The sequence below is a fragment of the Eumetopias jubatus genome, unplaced genomic scaffold, assembly GCF_037043125.1.
Source record: "Eumetopias jubatus isolate StellerSeaLion01/CBP00866 unplaced genomic scaffold, mEumJub1_p1.0 scaffold_3, whole genome shotgun sequence".
Lineage (NCBI taxonomy): Eukaryota > Metazoa > Chordata > Mammalia > Carnivora > Otariidae > Eumetopias > Eumetopias jubatus.
Window position 1 is genome coordinate 102,059,951 of NW_028274809.1, and position 22,300 is coordinate 102,082,250.

At 37.4% G+C, this 22,300-nt stretch overlaps 1 protein-coding gene and 2 pseudogenes across 1 annotated transcript in view; 1 reads left to right on the forward strand and 2 right to left on the reverse strand.

The window, feature by feature from the left end:
* EPB41L5 (erythrocyte membrane protein band 4.1 like 5) overlaps nt 1-22,300 on the forward strand; it is a 145,457-nt gene that overhangs the window by 13,105 nt on the left and 110,052 nt on the right. Inside the window, exon 3 of the mRNA XM_028101374.2 lies at nt 7,565-7,669. Coding sequence (XP_027957175.1) covers nt 7,565-7,669 — 105 coding nt within the window. The remainder of the gene's footprint in view (nt 1-7,564; nt 7,670-22,300) is intronic.
* Nucleotides 3,675-4,133, reverse strand: LOC114207353 (ubiquitin-conjugating enzyme E2 N pseudogene; annotated as a pseudogene).
* LOC148164726 (U2 spliceosomal RNA) lies at nt 22,054-22,200 on the reverse strand (annotated as a pseudogene).

A 22,300-nucleotide genomic window follows, 5' to 3' on the forward strand; every position in this document is an offset into this window, starting at 1 on the left:
TATACTTTTCGGCAGGAGTATAAAGTTGTGCAGCTGCTTGGGAATATAGCCTGGCAGTTCCTCAAGTGATTAAACATAGTTACCATGTGACCTAGCAATTCTACTTTTAGGTACATATCTAAGGGAATTGAAAACATATGTTTAGACAAAAACTTACAGATAGTCATAACAATGTTATTTTTACTCTCCTAAAGATAGGAAAAAAACCCCAACTATTTGTCAAAAGATGAATGTATAAATAAAATGTGTTATATTCATATAACAGGATATTATTTGGCCATGAAGGAAATGAAGTACTGATGCATGCTACATGGGTGAACTTGTGCTAGGTGAAAGAAGCCAGTGACAAAAGACCCCATATTTATATGATTCCATTCATACGAAAATCCAGAATAAAGAAATCTATAGGAAAAAAAAAAGATCAGTGGTTTAGTGGTTGCTAAGGGCAGTTGGGTAGGGACTTGAGGGGTTGGTAGGAATGGTGGTTGGGGCAATAACTAAAAGATACAAGGCTTCTTTTCGAGGTATGAAGATGTTCCAAAATTGTGATGGTTGTACATATCTGTGAATATACCTTTGAATTTTGTACTTTTAATGGGTGAATGGTACGGTATGTGAACTATATCTCAAAGCTATTTTAAAAAAATGCATGGATGGGTGCCTGGGTGGCTCATTCATTGAGTGTCTGCCTTCGGCTCAGGTCATGATCCCAGGGTCCTGGGATTGAGCCCCGCATCGGGCTCTCTGCTTAGCAGGAGGCCTGCTTCTCCCTCTCCCACCCCCCGCTTGTGTTCCCTCTCTCACTGTCTCTCTATCAAATAAATAAATAAATAAAATCTTAAAAATAAATAAGGTTTTTTAGTACTCAAGAGACATGATTTAGAGTTTTGTTGATTCGTTTTTTTTTTTTTTTTAAGATTTTATTTATTTACTTGAGACAGAATGAGAGAGAGAGCACATGAGAGGGGGGAGGGTGAGAGGGAGAAGCAGACTCTCTGCCGAGCAGGGAGCCGGATGCAGGACTCGATCCAGGGACTCTAGGATCATGACCTGAGCTGAAGGCAGTCGCTTAACCAACTGAGCCACCCAGGCGCCCTGTTGATTCTTTGTAGGAAAAAAAATCCTGGAGACTGTATAGTAGCAAAGGCACAAGACAGTGGGCCTGTAGACTAATAGTGGCACGGAGACTGCAGCAAAAGGAATGTTTAGTACATGTGGAGGGAGAGTTCTAATAAATACTAGAACTGAGTAAGATACAATTCAGCCCTGGTGGAGGTGGGTGATATTGATTGTGTGGAAGATTGTGAGAGCATAGTCAGCTGTCATTGAGAGAGGAGTAAAAGAATGAAGTGAAAAAAGGAACTTCAGTGGAATGGTGTGTTGGGAAGCCAGATTTAGAGGGTTTAAAGAAATTGTTGGGGATAATCTTATTTTTGGGACTTCGCATAGTCCCTTGTACCTAGTAGGTGCTTAATAAATAGTGTTTAGTTGTTGGGAAAGTGCATGAAGGGAAGTTGGGGGATTGCCATGAGATTTGGTAGTAAAAGGAAGGAAGGAAAGAACAGCAGCTAGAGAATGGCTGGATAGGGAGATCTGAGTTTGTTAAATGAATAAGAAAAATGTTTCTCGGGAATTGGTTTATATACACAGAGATTGTAGGGTGAACATTCTAGAAAAGACTACCATTTTATGCTGGGAAAGATGGAAGCCTGATGAAAAGGTAATATCTTGTTGGTCTTAATCTTCAGAAACCAGGATGTGAAGTGAGGATCGGGTTTGAAAGAGGTGGTAACCTGGAATAATTTGTTAGGAGGAAGGAAAAGAAGAATATAAGCAGCAAGTGATGTTCTAGATGCAGCTGAAAATTGAATTTGTGGTGGGGTAAGGAGGGTGGCTAAAATAGGTAAAGGGGATCAAGATAAACAAGTTAGGGTGATAAAAAGTAGAGCATAGGGAATATAGTCAGTAATACTGGAATAATTTTGTATGGTGACAGATGGTAACGACACTTATTGTGGTGAGCTTTTGTACTTTATATAATCGTTGAATCACTGTTGTACACCTGAAACTAATTTAATATTATATGTCAACTATACTTTAATAAAATTTTTCTTTTAAATGTGCAAAGGGCTTGAATAGATACTTCTCCAAAGAAAATATGCAAATGCTTGGGACGCCTGGGTGGCTCAGTCGGTTAAGCGTCTGCCTTTGACTCAGGTCGTGTTCTCAGGGTCCTGGGATCAAGCCCCATGTTGGGCTCCCTGCTCAGTGGGGAGCCTGCTTCTCCCTCTGCCTGCCACTCCCCCTGCTTGTGCTCACTCTCTTTTTCTCTCTGACAAATAAATAAAATCTTTATTAAAAAAGGGGGGGGCACCTTGGTGGCTTAGATGGTTAAGTGTCTGCCTTTGGCTCAGCTCATGATCTCCGGATCCTCAGATGAAACCCCACGTTGGAGCTTCAAATGAATGAATAAAATCTTAAAAAAAAAAAAAAATCTTAAAAAAAAGAAAAGAAAATATGCAAATGCACAATAGGCACATGAAAGTATGCTCAACATCAGTAGGCATTAGGGAAATGCAAATCAAAATCACATGAGATACCCTTTCACATGCATTAGGATGGTTGTATCAAACAAAACAAAGCAAAACAACACCAGAAAATAACAGATGTTGGGTAGGATGTAGAGAAATTGGAACGTTATGCATTGCTGGTAGGAATGCAAAATGGTGCAGCTACTACGGAAAACAGTTGGGCAGTTTCTCAAAAGTTAAACATAGAATTATCATATTCCACTCTTAAGTATATACCCAAAATAATTGAAAGCAGGGACTCAAACAGATACTTGTATGCCATTGTTTATAACAGTATTCACGGTAGCCAAAAAGTGGAAACAACTCAAATGTTCATCAAGAGATGAACGGATAAACAACATGGTATATACTTACAATGGAATATTGTTCACTTTTATTTTATTTTTATTTTTTTAGAATAACAAAAAATATTTTACTAAAACATAAGATTTACACAAGTTTCCAGACAAGCCATACAAAATAGTCCCAAGCTTTTTTTCTTGAAGGAAGGATTCTACCCTTGACTGCAAAGTCAACAATATTATTAGTGAGGCCTGTGATGTTTGCTTAATGTTCCCATTTTGGTTCAAACAATCAAGCTTGTCCATCTACAGCGTCTAAATAAAGTTAGACTTGGCTAGAGAGCATATTCTGAAGAACTGCTTAGCTGCTTTTAACCAATGCAATTAGATCACCATAAAAAGGGGGAAAGGAGCCCATAAAATTAAAATAAAACAACCTCTCCTCCTCAAAAAAAGTAATAAAAACACCCACACCCTGCAGCTAACTGTGACAACTACCTTCATTCACAGTGCTTTATACTCAAACCAGGATGGGGGAAATGAATAAAAGCAGAGAAGGGCCACTGCTTTTAAACGTTTCACAACAATCCAGTTGGTACTTCTAGCCTCTGCTCATGCTTTACAACAGTGAACCAGGACAAGACATAGATTTGCTAATGTGCATTTAATCACTGAAGGACTGAAGATGTCTGGGCTTTTATTCTGTAATGTTTCTAAGACTGTGTCCATTAAATGCAAACAAAAAAGCGAGAAGTCTTGGCAGAACAGGAGAAGTGATGCACACTTGATGATCAGATCGATTTTAAATATTATTCATGGCATATAGCCTAGTCCATGCTCTAGCTGTTTCTATGGCTTGGGCTTTGTTGGTCTTCCACTGCACTGCTACATCACTTGCTAATGGATCAGCTGGATTGGGAGCACTTAACAAAGCCTGGATTGATAGCAGAACTGTGCGGATCTGCAGTGCTGGGGACCACTTATCTTTCAAAATATCTAAACATATTCTTCCCAACTTGTCTACATTGGGATGATAAATTTTGATTATGAAACGTACTTTAGGGGCTGCCATCGGGTATTCTTCTGGTAGGAATAGTTCAAGCTTAAAAGTCCCTCCCTCAAAGGGGGAATCCTGGGGGCCAGCAATGACCACATGAAAATAACGGGCGTTGCTCTCATCTGGTTCTGCTTTAATGCCAGGAACTGGTTCGGCCAGCAAACGCTGGGTTTCCTTGATAATCCTGCGGGGCAGCCTGGCCATCTTGTCAGATCCCGAGTTCGGCCTCTGGTCTCAACTCTGGCTCCACTCACCTCACGCATGGAATATTATTCAGTTTTAAAAAGGAATGAGGGGCGCCTGGGTGGCTCAGTCGTTAAGCATCTGCCTTCGGCTCAGATCATGATCCCAGGGTCCTGGGATCGAGCCGCACATCGGGCTCCCTGCTCAGTGGGGAGCCTGCTTCTCCCTCTCCTACTCTCTCTGCTTGTGTTCCCTCTCTCGCTGTGTTTCTCTCTGTCAAATGGATAAATAAAATCTTTAAAAAAAAATAAAAAGGAATGAAATTTTGGAGCCTGCTGTAACATGGATGAACTTTGAAAACATTATGCTAAGTGAAATAAGCCAGGCACAAAAGGACATAGATTGTATGATTTGTAACATATGTAGACTAGGCAATTTCACAAGCCACAGAAAGTAGGAAAGAGGTTATTAGGGATTGAACGGAGGGAGTGTGAGGAATGGTTGTTTAATGGGTACCGAGTTTCTGATTGGTATGATGAAAAGTTCTGGAAATGAATATGGTGATGGTTGTACACGTTGGGAATATATTTAATGGCATTGAATTCTATATGCTAAAATGACAAATTTCACGTTATGTTAAAAAGGGGAAATGGAAGCTGATGAATGTTAATAAGTGGGGTCAGTGTACCGGAAGTTTCCATGTAGTTGGAGAACCTAGGCATCGAGAGTAATTTTATTAACAAGTTAGAGACAAGGCTGTAATAAGGTGGGGGTATCTAACTGATCTGAGAGGCGACATTCAAGGTAAAATCTCGTTGTGGTATGTAACCCTTAGGGAATTGGAGCTTGGGAGACAGCAGAATTCAAATTCTAGCCTGTCATTTTTTAGCCATGCAATTTTTGTCATATTACTAAAGCTTTCTGAACTTTTTTCCATCTTAAGTATTTGTTAAATGGACAAATAAACCATAATTTTCAGAGTAATTGTATTAAATGAACATATGTTTAAGAAAAAGAAAGTAGAAGTGCCAGCACTTAGGTAGGAATTTTAAAATAGAGGAAAAAATAGAGGAAGAATACTTGAAATAAATTGTTTTCCCAGAATTAAAGGGAGATAAAAGATCGCAGATTTAAAAGCCCAATAGAATAGCAAATACAGTTAAGGAAAAACAAAACAAAACACACCTAGATACATTATATTGAAATTTAAGACTATCAGAGTTAGAGAAGTCTAAAAGCTTACTACCAAGAGAATTAATAACATTTTAAGGACCAGAATTCAAATTGTCATCGTACTTTTCAACAGTTACATAAGCTGCAAGAAAAAGTTAATACATTTGGAATATTGAAGAGAGTATTGAAAGAAAGTAACTTTGAACCTTGAATTTTTGTAAGGAGACAATTGTCATTCAAGTATAAACATGATTAAACTATTCTCAAACATAGAAGACCTTTAAAGATTAGCCATACAAAGTCCCACATGGGGAACATTTCTGTAGGAAGAACTCAGATGAGTGGAGAAACAAATCTAGCAGATGCTATTAGATATATGTAATGTATACATGTAAGAGTGTAAAGAATGCTCAAAATACTAAAATAAAGATTGTTGTCTTAAAAAAAATTAGCCACAACCAGAGAAAAGAAATAAGAGAAAGTATGTTCATAAACATGAGGATTGGATGGAGGGGAGATCATGGGCATGAGGGCGTGATAAAGTTCTTCTCTTGGTAAAGGGATATTTGGTTAGCACTTTTATTTATCAGAAAGAAAGGTGGTAAAAAGTGCAGGAAATGCAAAAATACAAATTGAAATAAAGATGTCCATTAAAAGGCAGAGATTGATGATTCAGTAAAAAAAAAAAGTGTGTGTGGTATGTGTATGTGCATATATATATTTTACAAGAAACATCCTAAATCATAATTTAAAATTACATAGGAGGAGGGGCATGGGTAGGATGTGTATGAAAATCGTTGAAAATTGAGATCCCAACAATGCTTTTGCTTAAGTGGGTTGTATCTATTGATAGTTACCTTATTAGAAATTAAAACTGGAAAATTAAACATTTATCTATTGGTTAATTTTAAACCAGCAGTAATCTACCCCTTGGAAGTTATAACATAAGTAACAAACAAGTATTTTTTTAAAAAAGATTTTATTAGAGCGTGCACGCGCACGCAAGAGCATGGGGCGGGGTGTGGGCAGAGCGAGGGAGAAGCCAACTCCCCGATGAGTGGGGAGCTTGACGCAGGACTGGATCCCAGGACCCTGAGATCATGACCTGAGCCAAAGTCAGACACTTAACCCAGTGAGCCATCCAGGCGCCCTGGTAACATGCAAGTATTTTTTTTTTCTTTTAACATACAAGTATTTGTGAAAAACAACTATTTCACTAAACAAAAAAATAATTTAGTGAGAAGCGTAGCATTGTCTTACGCACTTTTGCCTATCTCTTTAATGTCTGGTCTAAGAGAACATACTTAGGAGAACATACTTAGCAGAACATACTTTTCTGCTTCTGCATTTACTCTGTTGCAATATATTATTTTGATTGAGTTACATGAGGAGAATCCTAGGACCTTGTGGATCTTTTGAAAGTTATCTGGGGGAACCTTTGGGTCCTGAGACCACACTTTGAAAACTGCTTTTTCCGAACAAGTTTCTTTGCTTATTACTGACCCTCCCTCCCCATTTGGTATCTTCTCCATTGATGTCCATATTTTTTCACTGTGCCATATTTCCTCCCACTTTCTATTTTTATTTTTGCTATTTCCTACCTTACATTCTTTTCCATTTTAAGGCTGATCTCCCAAGTTTTCACCGATGATTCTAGTCTCTGTGACTATCTCATCTCTAAAATCTGTTGGCAAGTATATAGTTTCACATGATTCATACTTCAGTGTTCTAAGTTTTCTTGTGTTTTTTCTTTCCAATCACATTATAAAGCTCCTTTGAATTAGAGACTAAAAATTGACAAGCGTTTCCCCGTACAATGTTTAGTACAAGGTGATGTTTGTTGGTTGATTGGAAGTAACACTTTCTGCAAAAGTGCATATAGATCACAAATTCTCTTTTGGCCTTAAGTAGTTTATTGGAAAATTATAGTATCTTACACGTTACCTGATATATGGTAGTATTTTTGGTATTGCAAGTAATGTTTTTTTAAATAAATCTTATAAAGATTTATTTATTTATTAGAGAAAAGTGTGTGCATGAGCCAGGGGAGGGACAGAGAGAATCTCAAGTAGACTCCCCACTGAGCATGGAGTCCAATGTGGGGCTTGATCTCAGGACCCTGAGATCATGACCTGAGCTGAAATCAAGAGTTGGATGCTCAACTGACTGAGCCACCTAGGCACCCCTAGATCTTATATAACTTTTTAAAACCATCTTCAGTTCAGCCTTGTTGATCTTGTGAGTCATTTATTGATTAATTTATTTTCTTACTATTTCAGAAAAAAGCCAAAGGACAAGAGCTCTTTGATCAGATAATGTACCATTTGGACCTTATTGAAAGTGACTATTTTGGACTGAGATTTATGGATTCTGCACAAGTAGCAGTGAGTAGCTGTTTTTTTAGAGTTTCCAATGTGGGGGTAGAAATGGAAAATTTCAGATGACATGCTAAGTGCTGCAAGGCTACATATTCTTACTGCATTCTCTTTTCTGATTTTCTTATTATGGTCTGAAGCTTTGACCCCTTCAAAATAACCTGAATAAATAAAATCTTAAAAAAAAAAAAAAGTAACCTGAAGTGCTTGTTAAAAACATGATTCCTGGTCCTAGCCCGTATTATTAGAGAATGATCTTTGCAGTTGAGGCTAGGAAGTCTTTTTTTTTTTTTTTTTTTTTTTTTTTAATTTATTTGAGAGAGAGAGAATATGAGAGAGAGCACTAGAGGGGAGAGGGTCAGAGGGAGAAGCAGACTCCCTGCTGAGCAGGGAGCCCCATGTGGGACTCAATGCTGGGACTCCAGGATCATGACCTGAGCCAAAGGCAGGCGCTTAACCAACTGAGCCACCCAGGTGCCCCGGAAATTCTGTCTTTTTAATAACCCCTGGGTTGGTAGTTGGGCATACTAAAGTTTGAGAACCACTGTGTAATGGAAAGGGTGCTAAAATGGGAGTTTTGTGGGTTCTTGTGTAAGTGATAGAAGTTACTCATTTGCAAATTAAGGAGAGTAGACTAGGTTATCTTCAAGATCCCTTCCTGATCTTTGATTCTATAAATGTTCTTTGACCATGTGCATTTCAGATGAGAGAAATGTATATGTGATACAGTAGGAAGTTGGAGGTTTTTCAAAGATCTGAGTACTGTACTAGAATTTGACTGGAGGGTGTTTGAGTGAAAGTAGTAGATAAGATTGGAAGGCGGATTATTGGCCAAACCGAATACCAAAAGTATTAAATAATAGACGGGCAATATTTATTCTCTAAGAATTGGGATTAGGGTTTTTTTTTAGCAAGGAGGTTATATTTTGCTTCAGGAAGTATTATATGGAAATATTGTATAGGATTATTTGGAACAGGCAGAGATTGAAGTCAGAAAGTGTCATTGCAAATACTGGGGATAAAAGTAATGTTAAGGCCTGGAATAGGATATTCACAGTAGCAGGGAGGGGGAGGGGGTAGAGAAAAGGCTATCAAGACATTAAGCTCTGTGTTCTGGAAGTCTGTGATGGAGGAGTGTGTATGTTAATGTGTGTGTGTTTAGTGACACACTAATTGTAGTATCTAGGACTCATAGGAACAATATATAAGAATTCTCAAGTTCTTTTTGGAGTGGGGCATTCATTCATTTGGTGTGATTAATAAATTAACTAGAATGCCTCCATAAGATACTATTAAAAACTCACATCTTTTGGAGATGAACTCCTTAGTTGGCTTTATAGAACATCTTGACTAAATTTACAGCTCTTAATAATGCTAGCTGTAGTTTTTTTTTTTCTCTGATTTCCATACCCCTAGTCCCCCTTCCTGAGTTAAAAGAATTTAAGTATGAACATTTAGCAACAGAGTACTGGCTAAATTTTGGCACACCCATACAATGGAATACTCTGCAGCTCATTAAAAATGGTGATTTTTAAAATATACTAATTGACATAGAATAATGTAGAGAAAAGGGTTACAGAACAATATATTTGAGTTTTTCTATTTAAAAAAAAAAGATATATATACACATATATACATAAAAAAATTTGCAAAGCTATTTCCCATAGTTTCAGAGTTCTCATCTCTGGGTGGAGTTTGTATAGGAGGTATTTCTTTTATTTTTCATTTTAATGTTATTTCTCTCCGATTAGACTAAACCCATTGAGGGCAGGGAATTCGTCTTACTTACTGTGTTGCCCAACATGTAGTAGACACATGAAACATTTATCAAATTAAATTCTTGTGCACTGCTTAGTTTGATATAAAGGCCTGGTTGACTGTTGAGTTTAATATTATTTATCAGTCATCTTTCAAATAATAGAATTACAGTCTTACAGTCAATGAAAAAATAAATGATGTTAGGGATAAATAATTCATAGCTTCCCTTTTTTTGAGGGGTTGTGAAGGAAAAGAGGTAGAAATATGCCAACGTTAAGTTTCAGGTACCTTCTTTCCTTAGGATACATAAATACAGTAGTCTCTCCTTATCCATGGTTTCACTTTCCATGGTTTCACTTTCCATGGTTTCAGTTACCCGTGTTCAACCCCAGTCTGGAAGCAGATGATCTTCCTTCTGACATGTTGTCAGAAGGTCATTGGTAGCCTAACGCTACATCACGATGCCTACACCATTCCTCTCACTTCATCTCATCATGTAGGTGTTTTATCATCTCATAGCATCACAAAAAGAAGGGTGAGTATGGTTCAATAAGATACTGTCAGAGACCACATTCACAAAATTTTGTTATGGTATATTGTTAAAATTGTTCTAGTTTATTGTTATTAATATTTTACTGTGCCTAATTTATACATTAAACTTTATTATAAGTATGTATAGAAAAAAATACAGTATATATTGGGTTTGGTACTATCTGTGGTTTCAGGCATCCACTAGGGGTCTTGGAATGTATCTCCCACAGATAAGGGGGGGACTATTGTAATTGCGGAAAGAAATAGACATGTAGACATTGCTAAGTTGTATTATTTGCTCTTTGTTAATATCAGTAATTACTGAATTACTAGATCCATTAATATTTTTTCCCTCATTTGATACACATATAGTACTTTTTTCTGGTCATAACGAGTTTTTAGTAAAGCCAATATTAGAACTCTTTTTTTTTTTCTTTAAAGTTTTATTTATTTAAGTAATCCTACAGCCCACATGGGGCTTGAACTCATGACCCCGAGATCAAGAACACAATCACATGCTCCTCTGACTGAGCCAGCCAGGCGCCCTAGAACTTTTCTTTTTTTAAAGATTTTATTTATTCATTTGAGAGAGAATGAGCAGGGAGAGTGGCAGAGGGAGAGGGAGAAGCATACTCCCCATTGAGCAGGGACCCTGACGTGGGGCTCGATCCCAGGACACTGCGATCATGACCTGAGCCAAAGGCAGACACCCAACCTACTGAGCCACCCAGGTGCCCCACCTTAGAACTTTTAATACCTGTTCTTTTTAGTTGTAGTTTATCTTTCCCAAGCCGAGAAATCTAGGCATTAAGATTAAATTTTAGTAAGATTTACTTTCTGTTTTTGCTGTCACCGAAATACCTTATGTGAGTTGAACTGGAAGAACAATAGCTGGTAGATGAAAGCTATTCAGAAAATGACCTCTAGATAAAATTTTAGATATTCTTAAAGTGCTAACTCACATAATTCTACAATTTTATGACATCAGTAGCATAGAAAAGACTCTCAGGTATTTGTCATGTGGCCAAATTTAACCCCAGAATGAAACAAAATTGATACTTTGCAAACAGTTCAGTTTATTGGTGAAGATAGTGAACTTGATCAAGTGAAGTGTTTGGCCAGGATCATCTGTGTAAAGTAAGTTAGTCCTATGATTTTCATGTCTTTTTGTCATATTTAGTGTGTAGACATTAGTGTAGAATCCAAAGAATGTTGAGGCAGGGTAAAAAAGTGACCAAAACCAGATCAAGACACTACATAAAAAGAGAACTGCAGGGCAATATTTCTGATGAACAAGAGATGCAAAAATCCTCAACAAAGTATTAGCAAACCAAATCCAACATCATTCACCACAATCACTTGGAATTTATTCCTGGGATGCAAAGGTGGTTCAATATTGGTATATCAATCAACGTGATACGTATCAGTAAGAAAAAGGATAAAAACCATTTGATCGTTTCAGTAGATGCAGAAAAAGCATCTGACAAAATACAACATCCATTCATGATAAAAACCTTCAACAAAGTAGGGTTAGAGGGAACACATCTCAAAATAATAAAGGCCATATATGAAAAACTCACAACTAACATTATACTCAGTGTTGACAAACTGAGAGCTTTTCTCCAAAATCAGGAACAAGACAAAGATGTTCACTCTCACTGCTGTTATTCAACATAGTACTGGAAGTCCTAGCAATCAGGTAAGAAAAAGGAATAAAAGGCATCCAAATTTTTTTTTTTTTTTAAAGATTTTATTTATTTGAGTTAGAGCGAAAGAGAAAGCACAAGCACGGGGCAGAGGGAGAGGGAGAAATAGACTCCCCGCTGAGCGGGGAGCCCTATGCGGGGCTCAGTCCCATGACTTTGAGATCATGACCCAAGCTGAAGGCAGATTCTTAACCAACTGAGCCACCCAGTCACCCAAAGGCATCCAAATTGGTAAGGAAGAAGTAAAACTTTAACTATTTGCAGATGACATGGTATTATGTATAGAAAGCCTTAAAGACTCCACCAAAAAACTGTTAGTGCATTTCTCTACATTAATAATGAAGCAGCAACAGGAGAAATTAAGAAAGCAGTTTCATTTACAATTGCACCAATACCTAGGAATAAACTTAACCAAGGGGGTGAAAGACCTGTACACTATAAAACATAAAACTATAAAACATTGATGAAAGAAATTGAAGACAACACAAAGAAATGGAAAGACATTCCATGCTCATGGATTGGAAGAACAAATATTGTTAAAGTGTCTATACTACACAAAGTAATCAGATTTAATGCAATCTCTATCAAAATATCAACAGCATTTTTTACAGAACTAGAACAAATAATCCTAAAATTTGTATGGAACCACAGAAGACCCCAAATAGCTAAAACACTCTTGAAAAAGAAAGACAAAGTTAAAGGTATCACAATTTCAGATTTCAAGTTACACTACAAAGCTATAGTAAACAACACAGCATGGCACTGGCACAAAAACAAACACAAAGATCAATGGAACAGGATAAAAAGCCCAGAAACAAGCCCACAGTTATATGGTCTTTGACAAAAGAGGCAAGAATATGTGATGGGGAAAAGACAGTCTCTTCAACAAATGGTTTTGGGAAAATTGGACAGCTGCATGCAAAAGAACGAAACTGGGTCACTTCCTTAAATCATACACAAAACTAAACTCAAAATGGATTAAAGACCTAAATATGAGACCTGAAACCATAAAAATCCTAGAAGAGAGCCCAAGTAATTTTTCTGACATTAGCCATAACAGCATTTTTCTAGATATGTCTCCAGAAGCAGGGGAAAAAAGCAAAAATAAACTATTGGGACTACATGAAAATAAAAAGCTTCTGCATTGTGAAGGAAATAAATAACTAAAATGCAACCTACTGAATGGAAGAATATATTTGCAAATGACATATCTGATAAAAGGATAGTATCCAAAATATATAAAGAACTTATACAGCTCAAAACTTAAAAAACAAATTATCCAATTAAAAAATGGGCAGAAGACATGAACAGACATTTCTGCAAAGAAGACATCCAGATGACCAACAGACACATGAAAAGATGCTCACCATCACTTACCATCAGGGAAATGCAAATCAGACCTACAATGAGATATCACCTCACACCTGTCAGAATGGCTAAAATAAAAACCAAAAAACATGTGTTGCTGAGGGTGTGGAGAAAAAGGAACACTTCCGCACTGTTAGTGGGAATGCAAACTGTTGCAGCCATTGTGGAAAACAGTTTAAGGCTCCTCAAAAAAATAAAAATGAAACTACCTTATGATCCAGGAATTACACTACTGGGTATTTACCCAAAGAGTACAGAAACACTAATTCAGAGGTTATATGCACCTCTATGTTTATTGCATAGTCAAATTATAGAAGCAGCCCAAATGTCCAGTGACAGATGAATGGTTAAAGAGGTGGTATGGGGCACCTGGGTGGCTCAGTTGGTTAAGCAGCTGCCTTCGGCTCAGGTTATGATCCTGGAGTCCCGGGATCGAGTCCCACATCGGGCTCCCTGCTCAGTGGGGAGTCTGCTTCTCCCTCTACCCTTCCGCCCTGCTCGTGATCTCTCTCTTTCTCTCTTTCAAATAAATAAATAAGTAAAATCTTTAAAAATATAGAGAACAAACTGATGGTTACCAGAGGGGAGGTGGGTGGGCAAAATAGGTGCTAGGGATTAAAGAGTACACTTACCACAATAAGCACTAAATAATGTACAGAATTGTTGAATCACTATATATCACCTGAAACTAATATAACACTGTATGTTAATTATACTGTAATTAAAATAAAAACCTTAAAAAATCAAGGAATTACATGTTACATTTCAATCTTGAATATATCATATGTGTGCCTATATATGTAAAGTTAGTATGTTAAAGTTTAGTTTATTGGTCATTTCAGATAAGTCCAAAATAGGTATGACTGGAATTATGCATTTACTTTTCTTCCTATGAATACATAAAATCTGAGTTTGCTCTTGTTTACTTTTGCTTATACCGGCTCATTTTATGTTCACATACACATTGAATTTTGTAGTTGAAATGTCATCTTTACAGAAAAGTTGCAAGAACAGCGTAAATAACTATCTTTGTGGAACCATTTGAGAAGGTTGCAGATGTCTCATCACCCCTGAATTCTTTTTTTTTTTTTAAGATTTATTCATTTATTTGACACAGAGAGAGAGAGAGAGAGAGAGAGCACACACACACAAGTAGGCAGAGCAGCAGAGGGAGAAGCGGCTCCCTGCTGAGCAGAGAGCCCAATGTGGGGCTTGATCCCATGACCCTGGGATCATGCCCTGAGCTGAAAGCAGCCGCCTAACCTACTAAGCCACCCAGGCGCCCCCACCCCCGAATTCTTTAGTGTATGTTTCCTACAAGCATATTCTGTATAGCTCAGTACAACCATCAAAACCAGGAAGTTGACATTGTGACATTACTACCATCTAATCCTCAGACTCCATTCATATTTTGCCAGTTGTCTGTACAGTGTCCTTTATAGCCAAAGGTCTAGTTCAGAATCATGTTTTACATTCAGTTGTCAGATTTCTTCAGTTGCCTTCATCTTGGAATACTGTGGTTCCTCATTCTTTCCTTGACTTTTACACTTTTGAAGATACAGGTCAGTAATTTTTATAGGCTGCCCCTCAGTTTGGGTTTGTTTGATGTTTGGTCATGAAGTAGGTTAATCTTAGACACTTTGGCAGGAAGGTAAGTGAAGTGATGCTGTGTTTTCTTATTCTATCAAGTGACATTTAATTTCATTTTGTCCCATTACCAGTGATACTAACTTTTTACTTTGAATCTTTTTTTTTTTTTTAAGAGACAGGATGGGGAGGGGCAGGAGGGGTGGGGGAGAGAATGGGAGAGAATATGTTAAGGAGGCTCCACGCCCAGTGCGGAGCCCAACGCGCGGGACTTGATCTCACAGCCCTGAGATCATGACCTGAACCGAAATCAAGAGTTGGACGCTTAACCAACAGAGCCACCCAAGTATCTTGATACTAACTTTGATACCTTGATTAAGGTAGTATCTACCAGACCTCTCCATTATATTCTTTTTCTCTTTGTAATTAAGTTTTTCTTTCTTCTTTCTTTCTTTTCTTTCTTTTCTTTCTTTCTTTTCTTTCTTTCTTTCTTGTGGGCAGTTACTTTGAGATTTCCTTATCAGATTTTCTGGTTTATTATGAACCAGTGGATTCCTGTCTTACCCAATGTGTTATAATTTGTTACTGTTATTTCTTTTGATGCTCAAAGTTTCCCAGGTTTGGCCAGTGGGAGCTGCTTCAGGATGGCTTCTGTGTTCTTTTAACATGCATTCATCATTCTTTGGGTATTACCTTACTTTCTGGGTCAAGATTATGTTCCATGTTCATATTGTATTTCCCTGTTCCAGCCCTAGAATTAAGCCAGTTTTCCAGTTAGTTTTGTGTTCAGATTTAGGGAATATATGTTCACATTTATTTCTGTCTATGTAAATTGACACATTGAATTCATACCCATAACTCCCAATTCCAGTCCAATGCCACAGGGCTTACTGTAGTATTTTCCTCTCCCATATTTATAGTTCTCTTCTACAGAAACCAGGCTTTGTCTGTCATTAGTATGTTTACTTGAGTGATCACTCACTTTGGATGGAATCAGTCTCTAACCTCTCCCTGCGCAGATTCTGGCATTGCCCAGACTACCTTCTTACTTCTGGACTGAATTATTTGGGAAGAGAAAGCTTCTTATATTCCAATTACCTTATAAATACAGAAGAGTATGTAAAGCACTTATTTGGAAATAGTATTGAAGAGTTATCTCCCTAGAAGTATGGTTTAGGGTAGGAGGATCAGAGGGAAGAGAGAAGATACACTTGAGGAAAACAGAGTTGGTTTTACTTCAGGTGACTATATAGTCTTTTGCCTGAAGTAGGCCACTTTTAAAAAATCGAGATATAATTTACAAATCATAAAATTCACCAGTGGTTTTTAATATATTCAGAGTTGTGCAACCATCACCACTGTCTTAATTCCAGAACATTTTCATTACTTGCAAAAGAAGCCCTTTTCACATTGCCAGTCACTCCCTATTTCCCCTGTTCCACAGCCCCTGGCAAACACTAATCTTTCTCTTTGTATGGATGTGCCTATTTTGAAAATTTCATGTAAATGGAATCACATGATACGTAGCTTTTTGAGTCTGGAAATGTGCTTAGCATAATATTTTCAAGGTTTATATTGTAACATCCCTCTATACTTGGTCCTTATGGCTGAATAATATTCCCTTCTATGAATATATACCACATTTTGTTTATGTACTCCTTGATGGACATTTGGGTTCATTCATTTTGGCTATTAGGAATAGTGCTGCTATTAGTGTTTGTGTACAAGTTTTTGCATGAATATGTTTCAGTTCTCTTGGGTATGTGTCTAGGAGTGGATTTGCTGGGTCTTAAGGTAACTCTTTAACTTTTTGAAGAACTGCCAAACTGTTTTCCATAGTGACTGTACCATTCCACATTCTTACCAGCAATGTGTGAGGGTTCTAATTTCTCCATACTTTCACAAACACAATATTTTCTTTTTGATTCTAGCTGTCTTAGTTGGTATGAAGTGGTCTCATATGGTTTTGACTTGAACTTCCCTCAAGACTAGTGATTTGAATATCCTTTCATGTTTATTGGGTGTTCACATATCTTCTTTGGAGAACTGTCTATTCATATCCTTTTCCCATTTTATGTATATATTTATTTATTTAAAGATTTATTTGAGAGAGAGAACGTGTACACGTGCCGGGGTGGGGAGGGGCAGGAAGAGAGGGAGAGAGAGTCTTAAGCCTACTCTGCTCCAAGCATGGATCCCAATGCGGGGCTCAATTTCAAGACCCTGAGATAACAACCTGAGTTGAAACCAAGCGTAACTGACTGTGCCACCCGGGCACCCCTACATATATACAGTGTTATATTAGTTTCAGTTGTACAATATAGTGATTCAGCAGTTCTGTATATTATTCAGTGTTCATGTATTTTCATTATATTTTTATTTTTTAAGTGAGCTCTATGCTCAGTGTGGCCTTGAACTCAGGATCCCGAAGTCAAGTCACATGCTCCACTAAGCCAGCAGGCACACCCTAATCTGAATGTCCTTCATTTCTTTTCTGTTTCTTGCCAAGTGCCCTGGCTAGAACCTTTAGTAAAATGTTGGATAGAAGTGGTGAGAGCAAACATTCTTTTTTTTTTTTTTTTTTTTTTAAAGATTTTATTTATTTATTTGACAGAGACACAGTGAGAGAGGGAACACGAGCAGGGGGAATGGGAGAGGGAGAAGGAGGCCTCCCGCAGAGCAGGGAGCCCGATGCCGGGCTCCATCCCATGACCTGAGCTGAAGGCAGACGCTTAATGACTGAGCCACCCAGGCACCCAAGAGAGCAGACATTGTTGTCTTGTTCCTGATCTCATGGGAAAAGTGTTCAGCATTTCACCATTAAGTATGTTACTTGTGGGATTTTTATAGATGCCCTTTATCACTTTAAGGAAGCTCTCTTTTATTTCTATTTTGTTGAGTGTTTTTATCACAAAAGGGTGTTGGTTTTGTCATGCTTTTTCTGCATCTACTGAGAGGATCATATGGTTTATCTCTTGTATTCTGTTAATATGGTATATTATGTTGATAGTTTTTTTGTTTGTTGGTATGTTGAACCAACCTTGCTCTTCTGGGATAAATCCCACTTGGTCATGGTGTATAATCCTTTTATATGTTGCTTGATTTGATTTGCTAGTATTTTGTTGAAGATTTTGGTGTCTGTATTTATAAGGAATAATGGTTTATAGTTTTGTGGGCTTTTTTTTCCTTGTGATATCTTTGTCTGGTTTGGTAGGAACAGTACTGGCCTCAGAGGATGAGTTGGGAAGTCTTCCCTCCTATTTTTTGGAAGGTCTTGCAAAGGGTTGTTGTTAATTCTTCTTTCAGCATTTGGTAGAGTTCACCAGTGAAGCTATCTTGGTCCTGGGCTTTTCTTTGTGGGAAGTTTTTTTGATTATTGAGTCAATCTCTTTACTTGGTGTATTCAGATTTGCTATTTGTTTCTTGAGTCTATTTTTAAACCAAGCCACTTTCGAGAGCCAAGGGTGACCTACTGGATGAGGGGTTGGTGTAAATGAGTATTATTCTGGCATACTAGGATTTATGGCTACTCTTGTTTTTGTTGACTGCAGAATACTACCCCATCCTCTGTTTTCAAATCTAAATTTAACTTAGTGTCTTTTTTTATAGTTCAGTGATGATCTTAAACCTTGAGTTATAATGATGAAATCTGTGGATGCTTTTTTTCTAAGATTTTATTTATTTATTTGACAGAGTGAGAGAGGGAACACAAGCAGGGGGAGTGGGAGCAGGAGCAGCAGGCTTTCCGTGGAGCAGGGAGCCCGATGCAGGGCTCTATCCCAGGATCCTGGGATCATGCATGACCTGAGCCAAAGGCAGATGCTTAATGACTGAGCCACCCAGGCGCCCCCTGTTGATGCTTTCTGTAGAAAAATGTGCATATACATAATATTCTGTGTATATACATAGATAATTAAGGTATTCCTGAACCCCATCTGTGGACTCTTATTTAGTAATCCTTCTTTCAAAATAACCTGTAGCTTAAAGGAAGTCTGGTGATGGTATTAATTTGCATGTGTTTTCTTAAAGTCTTTATGACAATAATTAGTGTTTTTGAAAATTTATAATCTCTTCTGTACTATTGGTGAAACCTTGTTTAAATCTCATGACTACACAAATTGTTACGGTACTATTTCTTGATGAAGGACTTAGGGAAACACTGTCTCATAAAAATAACAGTATGTGTAAAAAGTTGCCTTATGACAGCAGAACTCCCAGTATTATGTTTTTAAAAAAATGATGATTTGGGGTAGTTCTCTTGTACAATAGATCTTTCCAGTGTGGAAGGAATACCATATCTGGAGCCAGGCAAGAAAGAATTCTTTTGATACTAACTGGTTTTAGGTTGGTGCAATAAGACTTGGCAAAATAGTTGAGAAATTAACTGTAATAATTTGCTAGAGAGCATGTATGATTTATTTTGAAGGAATAATTTTCAGTCTTAAAATCAAATGTCTACTGGGATCAAGCAGTAGAACAAAAGAAGGGAAGCAAGTTGGAGTACATCTTTTTTTTTTTTAAGATTTTATTTATTTATTTGACAGTGAGAGCAAGAGAGGGAACACAAGCAGGGGGAGTGGGAGAAGGAGAAGCAGGCTTCCTGTGGAGCAGGGAGCCCAATGCGGGGCTCGATCCCAGGACCCTGGGATCATGACCTGAGCCGAAGGCCGATGCTTAACGTCTGAGCCACTCAGGTGCTCCAAGTTGGAGTACGTCTTAAAAGACATAGGAGTGTTACGTACTTGCAAGAAGAACTATGTTTTTTCTCATTTTTTTTCTGAATGATGCTGCATATTTGATGTGTTTTCATTTCCCATTTTTAATAGAGATAGATACAGAGAAATACAGCATAATGATAAATTGGAGCTGACGTGTAACAGACTGTTGAACATTAATAAGTATTGGTAGAGGAATTATGGTGAACTGGGGAGCATATCCCTTTTCTATTCAAAAAGAGGGTGGAGGGGCAGTGACTATCTAGCTGTAGCCATTTGTTTCCAAATAACATTGCTGGATTTATCTTTAGATATTTCAAGAGAAGCTGGTTGGATTTGTAGGTTAAATCTTCCATTTAAAAAATTTCTTTTAAAATGTAGTGTAGCTCGTGAAAAAGAACTAAATAAATGGAGAGACATATCATGTACATGGATTAGAAAACTCAACAAAGTAAAGGTATCAGTTCTTCTGTAGTTGATCTTCAAGTTTCATGCAGTTTGCATCAAAATTCCAGCAAAATCTTTTATAGATATAGACCACATTTTAATAAGATTTATTTGGAAAGGCAAAAGAACTAAAATATCTAGAAACAATTTTGAAAAAGGGATAAAGTGGGAGCAAACACTCCGCTGGTCTTCAAGATTTAAAACTACTGTAGTCAAGACTGTGGTATTAGCACAGCAATAGACACACAGATCAGCGGAAGACAGGAGCCTGGAGGTGGTCTTGCACAAGTCTGAGCAACTTATTTTTGATAGAGATGCCAAAATAATTAAATGGAAGAAGGACAGTCTCAATAATGGTGCTGTCAGACAAAAAAATCAATCTTGGCTTAAACGTTATACTTGTACAAAAATTAACTCAAAATAGATAATGAACACAAATACAAACTGTAGGACAATAGAACATAGAGGTAAATACACAGGAGAAGATCTTTGGGACCTAGGGCTTGGAGAAGTTATTGATGGGACACGAAAAGCAATCCATTAAAAAAATTGATAAAATGGACTTTATCAAGATTAAGACCCTCTTTTTTTTTTTAAGATTTTAAAATTTACTTTAGAGTGAGAGAGAGCGAGAGAGAGAACGAGCATGAGCCAGGGGAGGAACAGAGGGAGTGGGTAAGCAGACTCCGTGTTGAGCACAGAGCCTGACTCGGGGCTCGATCCCAGGACCCTGAGATAATGACCTGAGCTGAAACCAAGAGTTGGCGATCCAACTGACTGTGCCACCCAGGTGCCCCAAGATTAAGACCTTCTGCTCTGAGAAAGACTCAGTTAAGAGGGTAAAAGCCAAGTTACACACTGGGAGAAAATACTTGCAAACCACATATCTGACCAGGAATTCGATCTAGCATGTATAAAGAACTCCTAAACTCAACAGTTAGAAAACAGAAGACATGAAGAGTCATTTCACCAAAGAGAATATACAGATGGTAGACCAATACATGAAAAGATGTTAGCCATCACTAGGTATCAGGGAAATGCAGATTAAGACCTTGATGAGATGTCGTCATCACACATGTGTTAGAATAACTAAAACAAAAAATAGTGACAACTTCAAATGCTACTGAGGATGTGGAGAAACTGGATCTCTCATATACTGGTATTTAGAATATAAAAATGTTACAACCACTATGGAAAATAATCTGGCAGTTTCCTAAAATACTAAACACACATTTACCATATAATTCAGCATTTATATGTATGGCCATTTATCCCAGAGAAGTGAAGACTTATTTCCTCACAAAAGCCTGTGCATGATTATTCGTAGCAACTATATTTGTAATAGCAAAAAAAAAAAAAACTTGAAAAAGCCAAAAGGTCCTGTAGTTGTTTGATGATTAAATCAACTGTGAACACTGTTCAACACAATAGAAAAGCAATATCTATTGATTCTGTGAATACTCAAAACAACTTGGATGGATTTCAAGGGCATTTTGATGAGTGAAAAAAGCCAATCTCAAAAGGTCACATACTTTATAATTCCACTTATATAACATTCTTGAAAAGACAAAATTGTGGAGATCACATTAATGGTTGCCAAGGTTTAAAGAAATTAGAGGTGGGGGGGGCAAGTGTATATTACTATATTACATTTACTATCAAGGAGTGATGTGAGCATTTTTTTTGTTAATAGAATATTTCTTTATAGTGATAATGGTGTTAGTTACAGACATCCAAACTTGTGTAGTAAAATGATATGTAACATTACACCAAGGTCAGTTTCCTGATTTTAATATTATACTATAGTAATGTTAGATGTAAGCATTGGGGGAAGATGGGGATGGGTACACAGGACCTCTCACTATTGTAACTTCCTGTGAATATTTCATAATAAGTTTTTTTAAAGAATAAGAAAAATATAGTCTGGGCCAAACAAAATAAATCTCAGGACCATGATTTAACCCTCTGGTCTATGTTAGTGACCTCTGTTTGGTGAAGTTTTTCAAGCTTCATATTTAGAGCTTAGAATTTTAACTGGTCCATCAGGGTTTTTGTTTTGTTCTTTGCTTATTTTGGGGGGGGGCAAGGACAGAGGGGAGGAGAGAGAATCTTACTTAAGCAGATTCTGTGCTGAGTGCACAGGGCTTGATCTCATGACCCTGAGATCATGCCTTAGAGCTGAAATCAAGAGTTGGCGCTTAATTTTAATTGACTGAGCCACCCAGGTGCCCCTGGTCCATTAACTTCTTAGAGAAGAATGAATTATCTAGATTGTAGACACTTCTGTCATGCTTCAGGAAAGGGAAACAAAGATAGCATTTCCCCTTTACTTGGAAAAGAAGGAAAATGAACTTTAACAGGTCAGTAAAATTTTTTTTTTTTTTTTGCCTTTTTACACTTGATCTTAGCCAAAAGGCTGAGAAGCGGTATTTTTTTTTTTTTTTTGCCTTTTTAAAAAGTTGATTTGATAGCTTGTATTGGTTCTACATATATTGTTTAAACTTCCCTTGTTCTCTATGTAAAAATCC